This window comes from Artemia franciscana, chromosome 13 (genome assembly GCF_032884065.1).
Source record: "Artemia franciscana chromosome 13, ASM3288406v1, whole genome shotgun sequence".
NCBI classification, from domain to species: Eukaryota; Metazoa; Arthropoda; class Branchiopoda; order Anostraca; family Artemiidae; genus Artemia; species Artemia franciscana.
The window spans coordinates 46,844,807-46,864,300 of NC_088875.1; the positions used below are offsets into that span (position 1 = coordinate 46,844,807).

General features: G+C 32.7%; 1 protein-coding gene across 1 annotated transcript in view; it reads right to left on the reverse strand.

Annotated features, from left to right (window-relative positions):
* LOC136035017 (intermembrane lipid transfer protein VPS13C-like) overlaps positions 1-19,494 on the reverse strand; it is a 48,180-nt gene continuing 28,686 nt past the window's right edge. Inside the window, exons 6-11 of the mRNA XM_065716600.1 lie at positions 17,253-17,370; positions 14,210-14,507; positions 12,319-12,430; positions 6,398-6,505; positions 3,839-3,961; positions 1-136 (exon numbers count right to left, since the gene is read on the reverse strand). Coding sequence (XP_065572672.1) covers positions 101-136; positions 3,839-3,961; positions 6,398-6,505; positions 12,319-12,430; positions 14,210-14,507; positions 17,253-17,370 — 795 coding nt within the window. The 3' untranslated portion in view covers positions 1-100. The remainder of the gene's footprint in view (positions 137-3,838; positions 3,962-6,397; positions 6,506-12,318; positions 12,431-14,209; positions 14,508-17,252; positions 17,371-19,494) is intronic.

A 19,494-nucleotide genomic window follows, 5' to 3' on the forward strand; every position in this document is an offset into this window, starting at 1 on the left:
TAAAGAAGGCTGTATAATTTTCATTCTTAAAACGAATAATATAAAATCAAAGAAAACCAAAACGGTGCGTCAAAATTCTAGGTCAATGTTTCATAAGCGATCACTGCATAACTTCGTTTATCTTTTCTTCAATCCACTGAAAGAAAATTATAGGCTTTAGATATGTTAATCTAGATTAGAATAGAGGAAGCTTGAATTAAGAAATATTACTCAAGGACAGTTTTCGAGAAAAATTTACCAACGAGGTGCCAAAAGGCACTCTGGTAATTGTTAGTTAAATGAAATACACTCAAGAATTACGCTTAGGTTAGTTCAGAGAAAACCGGTTTCATAGCCACAAAGACAAGCGACAGAATAGATGAGAAATATGTAATTTTATCTATATGTGTGCACATTAGGGGGGGTGGATTCATTAAAGCGGGTCTTCATGCAAAATGTGTTGGTTACAATTCCTCTTCCTCAGATGCGATAGCCTAACTCCGAAGCCACATCCATTCTGCATATTATGAAGTAAAAATTGTTTTCTAACTCGACACTGTCCAAATATTTTACAGCCCCCCCCCATGTGCAAATATATAGCTTAAATTATATATTTTCCATTTATTTTATCACCCGTCACTTGTCTTTGTGGCTTTGAAACCGATTTTCTCAGATCTAACCTAAGCGTAATTCCTGAGTGTGTTTAGTTTAACTAACAAGTACCGGTACATTTTACGTGCGAAGTTTTATGATTATTCGTCTTGATTCATTCAATTATTCATTGATGAATCATCTCATTGTGCATAGCAAATCTGTAGCATATATATATATATATATATATATATATATATATATATATATATATATATATATATATATATATATATATATATATATATATATATATATATATATATATATATATATATATATATATATATAATGAAAAGAGAAATCACCAATGCAACAGCACAAACAAATAAAAAAAGGAAAGACAGAAGGAGAAAAGGAAGACTGTTTTCCTACATTAGTGACTAATATAGATCAGCACTTGAATGAGGCCTTAACCCTACTCATCCATACAATCACATAGGTCAAACAGCATAGCCATACACAATCAACCATAAAGAATAATCCATGGACAGACAGTCGTGTCGTCAATAAGTATAAGTCGTCATTTACCAAACAATAAAAACAGTAAAGACAAATAATTCAGAGATAAATAATTTAAGATATATATATATAATATATATATATATATATATATATATATATAATATATATATATATATATATATATATATATATATATATATATATATATATATATATATATATATATATGTATATATATATAATATATATATATATATATATATATATATATATATATATATATATATATATATATATATATATATATATATATATATATATAATATATATATATATATATATATATATATATATATATATATATATATATATATATATATATATATATATATATATATATATATATATATATATATATAATGAAAAGAGAAATCACCAATGCAACAGCACAAACACATAAAAAAAGGAAAGACAGAAGGAGAAAAGGAAGACTGTTTTCCTACATTAGTGACTAATATAGATCAGCACTTGAATGAGGCCTTAACCTTACTCATCCATACATTCACATAGGTCAAACAGCATAGCCATACACAATCAACCATAAAGAATAATCCATGGACAGACAGTCGTGTCGTCAATAAGTATAAGTCGTCATTTACCAAACAATAAAAATAGTAAAGACAAATAATTCAGAGATAAATAATTTAAGATATATATATATATATATATATATATATATATATATATATATATATATATATATATATATATATATATATATATATTTAATTTAATATTTAAGATATATATATATATATATATATATATATATATATATATATATATACATATATAGATATATATAGATATATATATATATATATATATATATATATATATATATATATATATATATATATTTAATTTAATATTTAAGATATATATATATATATATATATATATATATATATATATATATATATATATATATATATATATATATATATATATATATATATATATATATATATATATATATATATATATATATATAACAAATCAAATAGCATAGGTTTCGTTCAATAGGTCCATAGAAAAAGAGCCGCTTAAATAGCTGGGAGTTATTCTGACGATACGCAAAGGCGATATCCTTAAAACTGTTTTAGTCCTATGACCAGCAAGGGGGAGGAGGGGAATACCATTCTGAACGAAATACGTTCTAAATTAGACTGAGATAATATTATGAGAAACTATGGAAATCGTTGACAATTCTAACGAGTGAGGTAGCTGATAAGACTAGGGTAGCAGATAAACTTGGCGCTAGTGTAAAAAAAAACATTAACACCAACTAGCGTATGACGATTCTCTGCATTTCTTCAGTGTATTAAGAAGAAAATCAATTTAATTGGTGTGACTTGTAAAATAGGTGTAGCAATAAGTGTCTGATCTCGAAACACAAGTGTCTGAATCCGAACTGATCCATGATTTTATAATATATACATGTGGCACGCACTGTAGAGGCCAAGAAATACTTTAGTCAACGTACCCATATGACAGCTCTATTTGAAAAATTCTACCTCTTTAGCATCGGTGCATCGATATCATCTATAATACTACTGATTTGAACTGTCAGCTCCTATTAATAACCACAAAACTCCCGAATTCGATCATACAGGTCACAAATGCAGGATAAGATGACGGCCAGAGGAATGGCCAGCAAACATTTTTTGGTCAACATTAAGGAGGTAGTTATATCCCTCTCCCCCGATTGGCATTACTCCAAAAAAACGTATAGATATCAATTAAGATAGTGTCAACACTGTTCCAAAGTTTTTGGATTTACTAAGTCAAACAACTTGTGACGTAAAGCCCTGGGACATTTTCTCAAGGGTAGTTTTTACTGCGAACAATTTGCATTATCAATCACGCAAACTCTTTGCAATATGGAGCTATGTAGTTAATAAGATAATCATTACAAATAATTAAGTAAAAACGTACAAATTCATCAATAATGTATAGCTTTTTAAGCGAGGGGGGGGTGTATTGTATACCGACAGCATAATTCCCATTATCTGGATGTACAACTAGCCAAGTAAGAAATAATATGCCGCAACAAATTCAAATTGATTACGCATTTAATATTACTCAAAGACTAATGAGAAGATAAATATAGAAAAATTAAGACGTATACTTCGACTTGCAAGGTATAGCAACTTGTTGTCTTTTCTATATTTTCCCTTGGGATTTTATGACACTAAAACATGACATTCTAAGCAGCTAACCAGCCTTTATGGAAGAACTGGTCTTATTTTTCTTCATCTAAAGTTTAAACAAGTTTGTTATCTATTTTTTGTGGAGGATTTTTTAGCACTTGGTACCATTCCTAATCTAGCCCCTGAATATCCATACTTAATCAATAAAAAATTGTCGCCAAAATAGCGAAAAAACAAAAAGCACACGACCTATGAAATAAGCAAAACTATAAACAAATGCAAAACTATAACCTAGTACAGGTACTATTTACTAGCTACATTTTTTTTTATTTATTAGAGCGCCACACTCCTTTGTCTTGTATGATTAAATCAATTTCTGCTGTGTGTCACTCAAAAATAAGAATCAGGTCTCTGCCTATTTTGAAATCCGCCCAACTGTATAGTAAACTGTAATGGCCGAAAAGAGAGAGAAAGAGAAAGAGAAAGAGAGAGAGAGAGAGGGGGAGAGAGAGAGATTAAATCAAACTTACAATAGACATCTGTTCATTTCCAAAGAAGAACTCTTCTTGCGACCGGTCGTCAAAGTTCAAAACCAGTTGGATTCCTATAGTAGTAACTTTCTTAAGATTGCTCACATCTTTGAACCAAAGAATCTAAACAATAAAGAGAAGACACATAATAGCGATAGCTAATAATATCATACACAGGTGCACTTAACCACAAATTTAGGTGGAACCAATTTTTTTTCGAAGGGAGGGGGTTTGACACCAGAAATGTGCAATTTGGACATAACTATCTGAGCATGTGCATATTTTTACATATTTTCTAAAAAATTCCACTGCAGTCCGTAATCATGGGGAGTAAAGGTAGTATAAAGTCCCCCTTCGTGATCTCTTTTGTGGTAGTAATGTAGAGCTACAGAAAGTTGAATTTTCAGTTTAAATGGGTTCCAATTATAGAGACCTCTAAAATTTAATCGTGTAATTTGCAGAAGAAGCTTTTAGCCTAAAGTTAGAGCCAAATCATAACCTCCCGGGACCCTAAGATAATCTTATAATGATTACGGCAAAAATCAAACCCCTTCATGCCAAATTCAAGCATTGTTCTCACAATAGAATAAAAGCACTTGAACCACTCAAGTCAGAAGGACTCAATCCGACTCCCCTTAACCTAAACCATAGGCTTTAGACATATATTTTTTTTACCAGGGAATGGATCTGGACCATGAGCCGATTTTTCTTCCAATTATTTCTCTAACTTATGAGTTTCCTTTAAAAAAAAGAAAAAAAGGAGAAAAATCCCACAAAATACACTACTTAACTTCTTATTCTTTTTCTTTACAGTTAAAATTAAACGAGTTGAACATCAAGAAAAAAAAAAGACGCCAGGCTGCAGCCTGTAGTACTTACTGTGATAATCCAACCCCACAACTCCCCAAATGTCACCAGATCTGGTCGGGATTTAAAATAAGAGCTCTGAGACATGAATTCCCTCTAAATATCAAATTTCATTAAGATACAGTCACCCGTTCTTAGTTTAGAAAAACCTCAATTTTCCCGAATTAACACGCCCCCCAACTCCCCCAAAGAGAGTGAATCCGTTCCAATTATGTCAATAACGTATCTAGAACTTTTGCTTATTCTTTCCATCAAATTTAAACCGATCTCTCCACTCTACACGTTTCCAAGATTTCCAGTTTCCAAGATTTCCAGTTTCCAAGATTTCTGTTTACCCCTCCAACCCCCTATGTCCCAGGATCCGATTCTAATTGAAAATGGAGCATCTGAGACATAATATCTTTCTATATATCAAGTTTCATTAAGATCTTATCACCCATTCGTAAGATAAAGATACCTCAATTTTCATGTTTTCCAAGATTTCCGGTTTCCCCCTCCAACTCTCCCCAATGTCACCAGATCTGGTCGGGATTTAAAATAAGAGCTCTGAAGCACAAGATCCTTCTAAATATCAAAATTCATTAAGGCATGATCCCCGGTTCGTAAATTACAAATACCTCATTTTTTCTATTTTTCTTCCGAATTACCCGCCCGCCCAACTCTCCCAAGGAGAGCGGATCCATTCCGGCTATGTCAGTCACGTGTCTTGGACTCGTGCTTATTTTTCCCACAAAGTTTCATCCCAATCCCTCCACTCTAAGCGTTTTCCAAGATTTTAGGTGTGTCCCTCCAACTCCCCCCAATGTCACCGGATCCGTTCGGGATTTAAAATAAGAGCTCCGAGACACGATATACTTCTAAATATCAAATTTCATTAAGATCCGATAACCCGTTCGTAAGTTAAAAATACCTCATTTTTTTCTAATTTTTCGAATTAAAAGTCCCCCCACTCCTCCCCCCAGATGGTCGAATCGGGGAAACGAATATTTCTATATTTCTGGTCTGCTCCCTGATACGCTTGCCACATTTCATCACCTTACCACATCTGGAAGTGCATAAACTAGCAAAACCGGGACCGACAGACCAACAGAATTTGCGATCGCTATATATCACTTGGTAACCACCTAGTGCCATAAAAAGCGGTAGATTAACCCCCCTCTCCGCAGAATACCAATATAGATCCATTCCTCAATTTTGGAAATAATTGAAAATGAAGCAATTGAAAAAATCTTTGTTCAAACAAATGGTAATTAGTATCAAAGAAAACAGTTCTTTCATTTTCAGTAGCCCCCCCCCCCCTAAAAAAATACAGATGTAGAACATTTAATCGCTTGCAGAAATAGTTGAAAAGTAAGGCAACTGATACTCATATATTGTAAAGACTCGAGAAAAAAAAAAATTCTTGTTGAAACAAGTGACGATTGCTAACAGTGAAAATACCTTTTTAATTTTTAAGTTTCCGCAACGTCTTGTAACATAGCACCTTTCGAATTACCACAAATAAATTCATTATTATCGTCATCAAGATGTAAAATATATTGAATAGAAAAAAAAAAATTATTAAGACGATATCTGCTAACTAATGTCAGTTTTTCAGATTTTTTTTTTTTTTTTTTGTTCTAAAAAAAACCCATAGGCTTCGTATTTTAAATTTATTCTTCTATAAAAATAACAAACGATTAAGAAACTTACCTGTTTATTTCTTAGGTACAAAATCCTAGAGCTGGTAATCATTAACATATTGTTTTGACTGTCAATTGCATGTCCCTTGTAATCTTCATTTTCGAGTGCCCCCACATTCTATAAAAGAGAGAAACTACTCTTCTAAACAATTCTAGAAAACACGAATGCTAATAATGGTCGCTTATAGTAAACAGCTTTTGGTCGCTTATAGCTTTGGTCGCTAGGTCGCTTATAGCCAGAACAGCTCTAGCAGCTTAGACCTGTTCTCTACCATATAACACATCTCAAGACTATTTTTGAACGGCAATTCGAGTAACTGACGTAATTCAGCATTTCAATTAATTCAGTTTGAGTGAAAAAAAAATTCAGGAATATAAATTGAGGTATGTCGACTATATAGTCTAGAGTAACGATGATATCCTTTTCTGACTCGCAAATTTATGATCCGCAAATTAGGTAAATTAGTTTTGTATTTATGCCAAAAAAATACACACTTTTTCAAATACACGCTCTTCAATGGAGAAGAGAAGCCTAAATTTCCGTAATATTTAAAAACACTTATGTATAGTAGCAAGACATCGTAATCTGGGGTCCAGTTTTCTGCGGAGGGGGTGGGGTCACAATGGATATGCTTCAGACTTTTTATTTATTAATCTTTTAAAACAAGGGTTAAATTTTGCAACCCTAAAGATTTTATTTGTGTTGAAAGATCCAAGTAACCTGTTTCAGGGATTAATATCTTTCAATCTTTTTTGAAGTTTTCCAATCTCAGCTGCGCTCAAGTTCATCTTTTCTTCATTTAAGTAAATTTTGTTAAATTAAAAAAAAAATAATTTGACTTATAACAAGAGCTAAGAGCTCATATTGCACTTGTGACGAGCTCATATGGCACGAGCTCTAGAAAAATTCTAAGCATCAATAGATTTATTTAAAAGGAAAATCAAAGGCTTAATACCGGTCGGGATTTAAAATAAGAGCTCTGAGACACGAGGTCCTTCTAAATATCAAAATTCATTAATATACGATCATCCACTCGTAAGTTAAAAATTCCGGCTTTATTGCATAAAAAGTTTCAAACAGTAAATGCTACAATATTTCGTTGTTTTTAATGAAGAGTTTGAAAAAAAAACTATATAATTATTTTCTGTTGATAATTTATAAGATTCATTTAAAATTAAATTAACTACGAGAAGGCGACGTACTACAGAATTTCAAACTAACGTCTTGCCACACTTTCAATTTTTGGTTTCTTTAAGATAGATAGATAGATACATGTTTATTTACAACAAGAATTAAACCATTTAAACAAACAGCGCAAATGCCTAATGGCATACTTAAGCGCGTGGTATATCACAAAAAAAAAAAAAATACAAACAAAAGAAAAAATCGTCATTACTTCGGCTTAAACTAATTTGCACTTCTTTCGGAAATCAAACTTCAACACCTTCAACAGTCTCCCATATTATGGGAGACTAGCAATATGATTTCGTAACAACTTCAGAAATTTATTTCTATCATTACAATTTCTCACAGCTATTGGGATTAAATTCCAAATTTTTGGAACAATATGACGCAAACTAAATCCCGAGCGCAAAGTTGGCCTAGTTTCAAAAGAGAAATCAGAACTATGAGATGTTGGGTAATTGTGGAATTGTGAATTTGTCGGGAATAATCTTGGAAAATTTAGTGAAAGTTGTCCAAAAACATAACTGTGGCAAATATTAGAAATGGCAATAAAATGATGTTGATGAACAGAGAAGAAACCAGAAGATCCATAAAGAAGGCTAACTGAGGATGTATTATTAACATTAAACATTAATGTAAGGGCTTTATTTTCTAGAGTTTGAAGAGGTATAAACGTTGAAGGAAAAGTAGATGCCCAAACAGAAACACAATAAAGAAAATATGGATTAACAAAAGAAAAATATATTGTCTTTAAAATATTCCTTGGGAAAAAATGGGGTAAACGAGAAAGAATCCCGATATTTCGCGAGATTTTTAGAGACATTGTTTTCACGTGTTCACGGAAAGACAGATTGTCATCCAAAATAATTCCAAGATATTTAAATTTATCAACACGTTTTAGTACCCTATCATTTAGATAAAGAGAAAACTGTTCAGTTTTCTGAGAACCAGATCGAGAGAACAGCATATATTGACATTTCTTCTCATTTAATGAAAGTAAATTTCTGGCATACCAATCCCCTGCAGATAAAAGTGTGTTATTAAGATTATGAAAGAGTATGGATAAATCAGCATGGGATGCAAAAATAACAACATCTGCAAACATTGCAATTTTACAAAGTGGTATTACCTCAGGCAAATCATTTATAAATAGAAGGAATAAGGTCGGTCCCAGGACAGACCCTTGAGGGACCCCACAACTTGTCAAAAAACTTTCCGAACGGATACCATGAATTCTATCATGACATTCAAGTTTTCTATCCGCAAGATAAGTTTTTAAAAAATTTAAAGATTTTGAAGCAAAACCATATTTTTGGAGTTTCATTAATAACAGACGATGGTCGACTGTGTCAAAGGTCTTGGCGACATCAAGAAATACCGCCAACGCATGCTGATCACTGTCAATTGCATCATTTATCTGAAGCAGAAGTTGATGAATTGCCAACTCCGTTGATTTTCCTTTAGTGAAACCAAACTGAGAAGGATGAAAAATATTTTTGCCAATTAAATAATTATGGAGCTGATAGTTCGCTATCTTTTCCAAAAGTTTACTAAGCACTGATAAAAGTGATATACCTCTATAATTTGAAGGATCACTAGTAATTGTACGGTACGGACGTTTAATAATGGAGAAAAAAAAATCCGATGTAAGCTTTTTTCCTACTGAACTAAAATAGTCTCCCAATATATTCAAAATTTCTTTACGGTCAGTTACCTTCCTTCCATCAACTTCTAGGCAATCAACGCTAGATTTAGATTTATGGCTAGGTCGAATTCTTTCATTAATCAATTGCCAAATTTTTTTCATATCTGACTTATACTGAATAAACTTATCTTTATAATATGTTCTCTTTGCATATCTAACAATCGAATTTAACTTATTTCTATATGCTCTATATTCTTCAAAAGAGGCATCACTTGGATTTTTTAAATACCTCTTAAATTTCATATTCTTATTCTTAATTGAAATCAGAATTCCTTCGATAATCCAAGGATCAAATTTTTTGAATATTTCCCATGTATAAACTTAGTTGCAGTAGCCTCCTCTCTAAGCCGTATCATATCAGAAATAAATTTAGAAAATGCAGCATTAACATCATTTGAACCATAAACTAGACTCCAATCGTTACTATTAATTAGTTCACGTAGTAGCTTCAAATCAATCCACCCAAATCCTTTATGTGAAGTATCATCTCTAGCGTCCCAAGAACGAGTATAAACTCTCCCTAAATCTAGAAGAACACTCACCGGGAAATGGTCTGACATATGAGACAAAATTACAGAGGATTTCAATGCGTTAACTGAATTAACAGAAAAAATATGTTATCAATCAGTGTAGCTGTAGTATTTGTAACCCTAGTTGGGAGAGAAACGCTGGGAAGAAAACCAACACACAGCATAATATTCAAAAATTCCTTACGAGTACTTAGATCTAAAATCAGAAAATCAAAATTAAAGTCCCCCGATACAAAAACTGGTTTCTTTGACTCGCTGAGTTTTAAAAGAACCGACTCCAAAACCTCAAAAATTTTTTTTGGGTTACTCGATGGAGGTCTATATACTGAACCAAATATAAACGAATCACCACTCGTGGGGTTAATTTCCACAAATAACGTTTCACATTAACCCTCTTCCCAAATTGATATATCCTCTATTACACTAAAAGACCAATCCTGGCGAATACAGATCCTCTGTCCACCTCGTGCATTCAATTTCCTACTGCGAGATACACTTTTCATCATAGGAACTTCGAACATAGACATAGGTGAAGAACTAGACGAAAACGTTTCACATATGGCCATAATATCTTTTGGACTAGATGATAGCAAAAACTTGAGCTCATTATACGCACTTTGTAAACCTTGAACATTAACATGAAGCACAGTGACCGGGAATTTACATCTGTCGGGCTCACACTCTAAAGTGCCTTCTGAAGAAAAATCACAGTCGGGTAAATTTTTAGCATACGGCACATCTTTATCACCACCAATAGACGTATTCAAAATCGCATCCAATTTTAAACGAGAATCCAAAAAAGTCTGGAAGCGGTTCATATTACACAGTCACAAGGAAAACAAGAAACCACCATTTATTTATGCTATCGACGGCTCATTAGCGAAATCATGGATTTCAACTACATCACTAATCGATTTACACGGAATATTTTTCGGGCCGCTTTTCACATAAATAACTCCTCTCATGGTCCACACGTTCTTCTTGTCGAATTTGTTGCACGCTAGTTTGAAAACTTCCTGCCTTTCTTTGGTGAGGGCCTCGTTGACAAAAATAAGCAAACCTTTGAGCTTTTTTCGATTACACAGGATTTCGACAGATGTCACTTCAGATACAAAGGTAAGCTCAATTGGCACCTGAGACTGGTCAAAAGAACCTAAACGCCTTACAGTCTTGACCATAGTATTTTTAAGATGGAGTCCCATATGTGCATTCAGACGATCTAAGACTTTTTCGCCTAGAGTAGGTAGGTCCCGAGCGGTCGTTTCAATTCCAGAAACAATGATCTTGTTAAGAAGAGAAGTCTGGATAATATCATCAAGTTTAGTTTCTAATTTTTGAATTTTAGCACCATTCTGGGCAATTTTGCACTTCAAATCATTAAGACATTTCTCAGTTTCATCGAATTTAGACTGGAACTGCAGCTCTATGGCTTTATACACAGCCTGTGTTATAGTGTCCAAAAATTCATTTCTAAACTGCTTTGGAGACACGGTGTCTAACTTCGCAAACTCATTATCTACCTGTTTTCTGATCTCATCTTCTATTCCTTCTAGCAAAGTCAACAGATCGCTTTGCAGTGACAAAACTGAGTTCAATAGATCATCAGGTAGACCATCCGAATCCTCCATGCACAGCTTCATAGCCCTTTGAACATTTTTTCGCCCATCCTTTAAAACGTCAGCATGCATTGTTAAGTAACGCCAAATATTCTCCGACGTCACGATCTTAACTTCATCACTGCCATAACAGGTAACCTCATAATTACAGCCACCGTCCTGACACGTATCACTCGCGTACTTTACACGGCCAAAGTTTGTAGTATCGAAACTGAGCATACGCTCTATCTCCCGCTTGCATAGCTCCGAAGGCAAACAAAGTGAACTAGCAGGAAAACACTTAAATATCGCAAGGGGGACTTCTTCTCGTATTCCTACGCCTCTCCCAACTTCAAACAGCTGCTCTAGATATATGACTATCAAAAATAATTGATTATTTTATATAATCATATAATATATAATTATATAATTATAATTATATAATATATATATATATATATATATATATATATATATATATATATATATATATATATATATATATATATATATATATATATATATATATATATATATATATATATATATATATATATATATAATATATGTCATATAATTATATAATATATATAGTAAATAATTTATATAATTATATTATACAATTATATATTTTATATAATTATTTTATTATTTTATATATATATAAATATTGATTTATTTATATAATTTATGAATATTTGATTATTTAATCAATTCACCACCTTAAAGTGGAATCCTTTCACAAAATTGAAAGGGTTAAAAAATTGAGGGTTAAAAGCAGAATGTTCAAAACGAAAAAGAAAATTCGTAGAAAAAAAAGGGTCAAGACAGAAGTAACATTTTGGCAAAAAAAAGTAATAAGAGATAAATCCAAATTGAGTTAAGTTGGCTTAGATTTCAATGAGTACAACATACCTTAAGAATTCCTGCTCCTTCGGCTTTCCATTGTACGTAAGGTTCGGGTCCCTGGACTGGTATATAACGGGTGAGGCGTCGTCTTTTCATTTTGACAGTGCTTCCAGTGGCACTTAAAGAAAAAAGAAGTACATTTTAAAGAAAATTAAAACCTGGACAATAATGATCATACTACAATTCCATCAAAAAAAGTTATTTTTATCAACAAAAATGCATATAAATTCAGAAAGCCGTTGCCATCCCCCCCCCCTAAATAAAAAATCCGGATTTTCAAATAAATGAAAAAGTGGGAGTAAAAACAAAATTATTATTAAGAAAAATTCATTCATGGTAACAAAAGCTCGGTTAGCCTAATCAGGAGGCATAAATTCCTTTATCAGCGATAAATAAAAAAAAAAAAAAAAATTAAAAATAACTGGGGAACTAAAGGAACTAAAAATGTAGAACAAACAACAAAAACCCTTTCGATTACATCTTCTTCTATTTGGCAAAATTTTCCCAAAAGCTACATTTAGGCTCTTGACTATAATTTATCAGGTTCAAACATATAGAACATATAGAAGATAGAGAATAACCAAACGAAATTCCCAGCAAATTCTTCGAAGTGGAGCAAGGAAGAGAAACATTATACAGATCCTAAGCAACCACTTGGTAAAGCTATTAAAACAAATAAACTCGTATTTATAAGGGTTAAATAACATACCGACTGAACTCAGATGCGACTTAAGCATTGAGAGTATTTAAAATGTATTGCACCAACTTTACCATGAAACACCAAAGCTTGAAAAGGTAACAGCCATTAAACTTAAATACACCGAAAGGCAAAATAGCACCTTGCAGAACTCCTTCCCAAACAAGAATGAGGTTCAAAAACTCCGCTATCTACTTATCCGAACTTAAGAACCGAAATACTAAGACCTCAAAGCTGTCAGGAGTGATTTATTAACTCGGGTGAAGCAAGACAATATTGGACATTTTAATAAACAACATTACCAAATGTCCTAGAGATATCTCATGTTAAATAATAAGTGGATCTTTGGTTTTGATTGAATCTTTCTTATAGCTCGAGAGAATACGGTGAGCCTGTGAACAGCTAAAACCACCGATTTTCCCAACTTTTAAAGACGTACAGCTATGTTAATTCCCACTAGGCCACCTTCCTTGGTACCATATTATCAATATCCTTGGTGCTTGAGGGAATATAATGCTAGATAAAAAAAAACAAACTAGAAACCAAGTTTCCAATTTCAAACATTCTGGAAAAGCATTTCTTAATCGTCGAGTACTGATTGCACATTGTGAAATTTACGCAGGCATGAACAGTTATTGATGCCCACGGGGATGAGTTGAAGGGCTAAATCAAGGCTGAATAAACCCAGGTTGAGTTAAATGCCTCTGAAAGCAGCATTAAATAATGAACAATTATACAATAATCTATAATAATAAATGAACACTTTGGTTTAAGTCAAACCTATTTCGATAAAACAAAAGATTTATTGCTCAATATTTTCATGAGTTAATTGGGATTGATTAAAATGAAAGTTGAGTTACATCAGTCAGGGATGAGTTGAATTGTAAATGATGATCTATAAAGAATTGATTTTAATGCGGTTGAGCTAAATGGGTTGGAGCTGAACAAGGTTGAATGGTATTGAGTTGAATGGGATTGAAATAAACTGGTTTGAATTTTCGGAATGTGGGTAGACTTGACAGAGATTAGGATACACCACGATTGAGTTAGAATGGGTAAAGTTAAATGGCGCTGGATCTTTTGATGTTGAGTTAAAATGGTACCCAGACAAATTCTATGAATCGCTTATATATGAAATATTCAAGCTTCGATTTATCGCTTTTTTACATTAAAAAAACAATTTATTTCTTTTCTACTTACGTTTCTACAGTTTTCAAAGTGTCTGCAGCTAAATCCGCCACTGCCGCAATAGGTCGTGCCACAAGACCAGCCATACCTTTTCCAACCCCTTTGAAAAACCCTAGTGCACCTTCTTTTCTTGCACCGGTCACAGGTTGAGTCACGACTCCAGTTATACCTCCTGACACACTTTCAAAAAAATTGCCAAAATTACCAGCCATAGCGGGCAAGCCTGTTTGTCCAGCGTTTCTTGATAATTTTTGCTCTCGTCTTTCCTGTTGACGACGGCGATCCAATGTCATGGCAGTTGCACCACTGCCTGCAACACAAAAGCGTGAGAAAAGGGCGTAAAAGCGTGAGAAATCCGTAAAAGCTACCATAAGTAGATGGTAAATACAAACAGACATTTCTTGGGCAGAGCCAATACGTAAAAAAATTGGCCAGTGTTTTTCTTTAAAATCTCGCAGCGTTCGTATAATTTCGTAATTTCTGAAAAAAATTATAATTTTTACCATATAATTCGTCTGTTTTTGGTGTCTCTTGAAGTTTGGACACCCCCATAACGCATTTCCTTCTGTGAAAACCAGTGCATATAATAGATTTTTAAGGGGGGACCACCTATCTAAAGCCATTGCGTTTTTAACCCCAAATATATTCCAAATTAATTATTCGACATTTTTTATGTTCAACAAAATATTATTGAAAGGTGAACCCTCAAGAAGTACTCATTCTTAAGTACTCTTCATTTTTACTTATCAAAAAGGCAAGTTACTGCCGTTTTAAGGATGCAAGTTTTCAAATATCTTCCCTTCAGAAACCAGTGTACAAAGTAGATTTTTAAGGGGGGACTACCTATCTGAAGCCAGTGCGTTTTTAACCCCAAATATATTCTAAATTAATTATTCGACATTTTTCATGTTCCACAAAATATTATTGAAAGGTGAACCCTCAAGAAGTACTCATTCTTAAGTACTCTTTATTTTTACTTATCAAAAAGGCAAGTTACTGCCGTTTTAAGGATGCAAGTTTTCAAATATCTTCCCTTCAGAAACCAGTGTACAAAGTAGATTTTTAAGGGGGGACCACCTATCTAAAGCCATTGCGTTTTTAACCCCAAATATATTCCAAATTAATTATTCGACATTTTTTATGTTCAACAAAATATTATTGAAAGGTGAACCCTCAAGAAGTACTCATTCTTAAGTACTCTTCATTTTTACTTATCAAAAAGGCAAGTTACTGCCGTTTTAAGGATGCAAGTTTTCAAATATCTTCCCTTCAGAAACCAGTGTACAAAGTAGATTTTTAAGGGGGGACTACCTATCTGAAGCCAGTGCGTTTTTAACCCCAAATATATTCTAAATTAATTATTCGACATTTTTCATGTTCCACAAAATATTATTGAAAGGTGAACCCTCAAGAAGTACTCATTCTTAAGTACTCTTTATTTTTACTTATCAAAAAGGCAAGTTACTGCCGTTTTAAGGATGCAAGTTTTCAAATATCTTCCCTTCAGAAACCAGTGTACAAAGTAGATTTTTAAGGGGGGACCACCTATCTAAAGCCATTGCGTTTTTAACCCCAAATATATTCCAAATTAATTATTCGACATTTTTTATGTTCAACAAAATATTATTGAAAGGTGAACCCTCAAGAAGTACTCATTCTTAAGTACTCTTCATTTTTACTTATCAAAAAGGCAAGTTACTGCCGTTTTAAGGATGCAAGTTTTCAAATATCTTCCCTTCAGAAACCAGTGTACAAAGTAGATTTTTAAGGGGAAACTACCCATCTGAAGCCAGTGCGTTTTTAACCCCAAATATATTCTAAATTAATTATTCGACATTTTTCATGTTCCACAAAATATTATTGAAAGGTGAACCCTCAAGAAGTACTCATTCTTAAGTACTCTTTATTTTTACTTATCAAAAAGGCAAGTTACTGCCGTTTTAAGGATGCAAGTTTTCAAATATCTTCCCTTCAGAAACCAGTGTACAAAGTAGATTTTTAAGGGGGGACCACCTATCTAAAGCCATTGCGTTTTTAACCCCAAATATATTCCAAATTAATTATTCGACACTTATCAAAGGGCACTTTTTACTTATCAAAAGGGCAAAATACTGCCGTTTTAAGGATGCAAGTTTTAAAATATCTTCCCTTCAGAAAAAAAAATATAAGAACAAAAACACAAGGACTAATTTTAAGCCAATGAGAACCAAGAACCAAAATATAATGTATATTTCGACCAAAATTTCTATTCAACCATTCATAGTGCAAAAGAAAAAAGAAATAGAAGATAGCATGGAATACAATCTACATAATTTACATAATAATCTACATAATAGAATACAATAAACATATCTCCTGTGTATATAAATTTTCTATTTTTGTGTAATTTATTTTTCTAATATAGAATAGACTGTAAAGTAAAAAGACAAGCCTAAAAAAAAAACAAAAAATCAATAAATTCTTTCTGCGTTTACTTTTCTTACATAATGTTTAGCTAATGTGGTGTTAGAAGAACTTATGATAATATATTGTTTGCTATTTCCATGTTGAATTTAAAGTTTTTTGACAAAAAACTTTAGCATGAAGAGCAAGGCGTTGAAGAGGGGGTAACCCCCTTCATAGACCTAATAATTTCTGTTCGTTTTAAGTTTTAATACTGGTCCTTCCTTTCAGTTGAAAAAACTTTTTTTTATTTAATAGAGAGGAAGAATATGGCACTATAAGTCGGACTGCAAGCATTTTAGTACAAACTCTACGTTACGTTTATGTTGTCCCATTTTCAAGACAGTCAAATAAAGCTAGTTAGGACCATCTTCATAAGTATTAAAGGTAGAACCAAGAAAATTTTTTAGAGCTACTTTTTACTGTCCTTAATTTTAGATGTCTGATTCTTGGTGAGAGATTGAAAGAGAATATAACAAGTGTGTTCAAGTGAGGGTAGAGCATAAGAAAAATAAATACGAGGCATATCGATATAGATTAATGAGCTGCAGCGTTGGAAAAAAGTGATCGATCATGTCTCGATTGGAAACATGATTGATTATTGACGTCTTACCTATGACACCAGCTACTTTTCCGACAGCCGATGCAACCCCTCCAACCGTCCCTCGGAAAAGACTTCTAGTACCGGTAATGATTCCTTCAGCGAATTCGTCAGAACCTTTAAAAGCACCCTAGGAAAAAAAATTATTAAAACATGTCGTTTGATTCTTCTACTACATAAATATTCATCAGAGATGGTGGCTGTAGTGGGTGACCCCTCCCCCCCAAAAAAATACACGTACTTTCGATGCATCTTATTTTATCCTGATACAAAACTAAATGCGATTTCAATTATAAAGAGTTTATAACAATTAAACGACTAAATTGAGATTTTAGAATTGCACAGTTTTCTTCTTCATTCTTCAGATTGTACTATATTACCCTAATTTAGCCCCATATATTTTTAAAGCATTGCACAAGTCATCAATGTTTTCCTTTAAAATTGAATGAGTATAAATATGGTCTATTCTATAATGGCTTCCTTGAGTCTACCAAGTGTTTTCAGAAACTGTGGAGACATTGTTAGATTTTTTTTTTAAAAGAAAATATTATATATATATATATATATATATATATATATATATATATATATATATATATATATATATATATATATATATATATATATATATATATATATAGCAATCCAAAGAGCAATCTAAATGGGTCAGAATGTTTTTGCAGGCTGCATTTAGGATCTAAAGTCTCATACACTCCCACAGTTCTCTGCGCACTCTTTTCTTTTACTTTTGAGGGGGTCTCGAGTGTTCAGACCGATCCATGAAATTATCCTTGATTATTTCCAGTAGTGACCAATGTTATAGTTTTTACCCTGACCCACAAAAATAGGGTGGTTAGTGACTAAACAGAGACGATGTTTACAACAAGCTGAAGACCAACTTTTTGCGGATAAACTGTTTATGGACACAAACAAGGATATACTTCCAAGTTGCTTATATTTTTGTCAGATACAAAACATTGCATCTTTAGAGTCTTCATACATATATCTTTATAGATTGTGAATTTTTACAAATTCATTTACTCAACCTGGACGTTGTTGATACAGTGTTTAATGATTTTTGCAGATTTGCTGATTTGTTTTACCTGTTCATACTTTGAATTAGTTATCTTCAGTAAAAATAAGTCATACCGAAAGGAGAGAGTAGCTATTTCTTTCTTATATTTATTCGTTTTTCTTATTTCTTTTTTTTATGCTATGAATGGTTTCAAATAAAGGCTAATATAGAGTTGCTGCTATATCTACGATGTAAACTATACAAATTTTGTCAAATTACACTCCTGTTCTTAAACTAAACTGCCCCCTTAATTCAACAATCTGTCTTGGCTATTTTCTACAATTGGCCATGACTTTGACTTTTCCCACAACTATTCCCTTTTTTTAAATTAAAAAATCAACGGATCTCGGAGACCCAGATTAACAGTCCGCAGTTTAGCAATTCAGAAATCAGTAATGTTTATAACTTCCATCTTGCACTGACTTATGGGCTGGGTTGTATCTGTGATTGGATGATTCGCAACCCATCCAGTCACAATTTTTTTTAAATTAAGAAAACAACTGATAAAAGTTGAGTGGTCTAGAAGACACACAAAATCCAAAATAATAGAATTAGTTCGGAAGAATTTCATATACTGTTCATAATCCTTCACAAAAGGTATACACAATACAGAGGAGAGTGCACTAGCAGCCAATGAGGGAGGCTTGAACCACAGGCTCAGTACGGACAGGCTCAGGCGCAGTGCCCAGTGCGGAGGATATAATACAAGTGAACAGAGTTTGAGCCTTGCAAAATGGACGAAGATTCGAAAAGGTGGCTAATGGCTCAAAAAGTTTGGATTGATGATAGAGGAGGAGGAGGATGGTTTATTCCAGCCTTTGCTCAGTCAATATTAACATTGTTATTACAGAAAGAAAAGTTAACAACTACTCTTAAAGAAAAGGGAGAAATATCCTCGCCATCACACCTAAATGTCCTAAATGACCTTTTCATACTTGTGAGAAAGTAAGCAGTTCTCAAAGGGAGCATCAACAGGTCAACATGGGTTTAGCAAATATTATTTTCGTGGTCTAAATTACCATGCCTTCCCCCACTTAAAAGGATAACCTACAAAACATTATTGACAATTATCTTAGAAGTATGAAAATGTCAGGTTTAGTCTTTAGGCACGACAGCAACAATAAGTAGTGTTGTCTATTTGATATTGACAATTGTAACAATTGTAGTATTGTCAAGAAA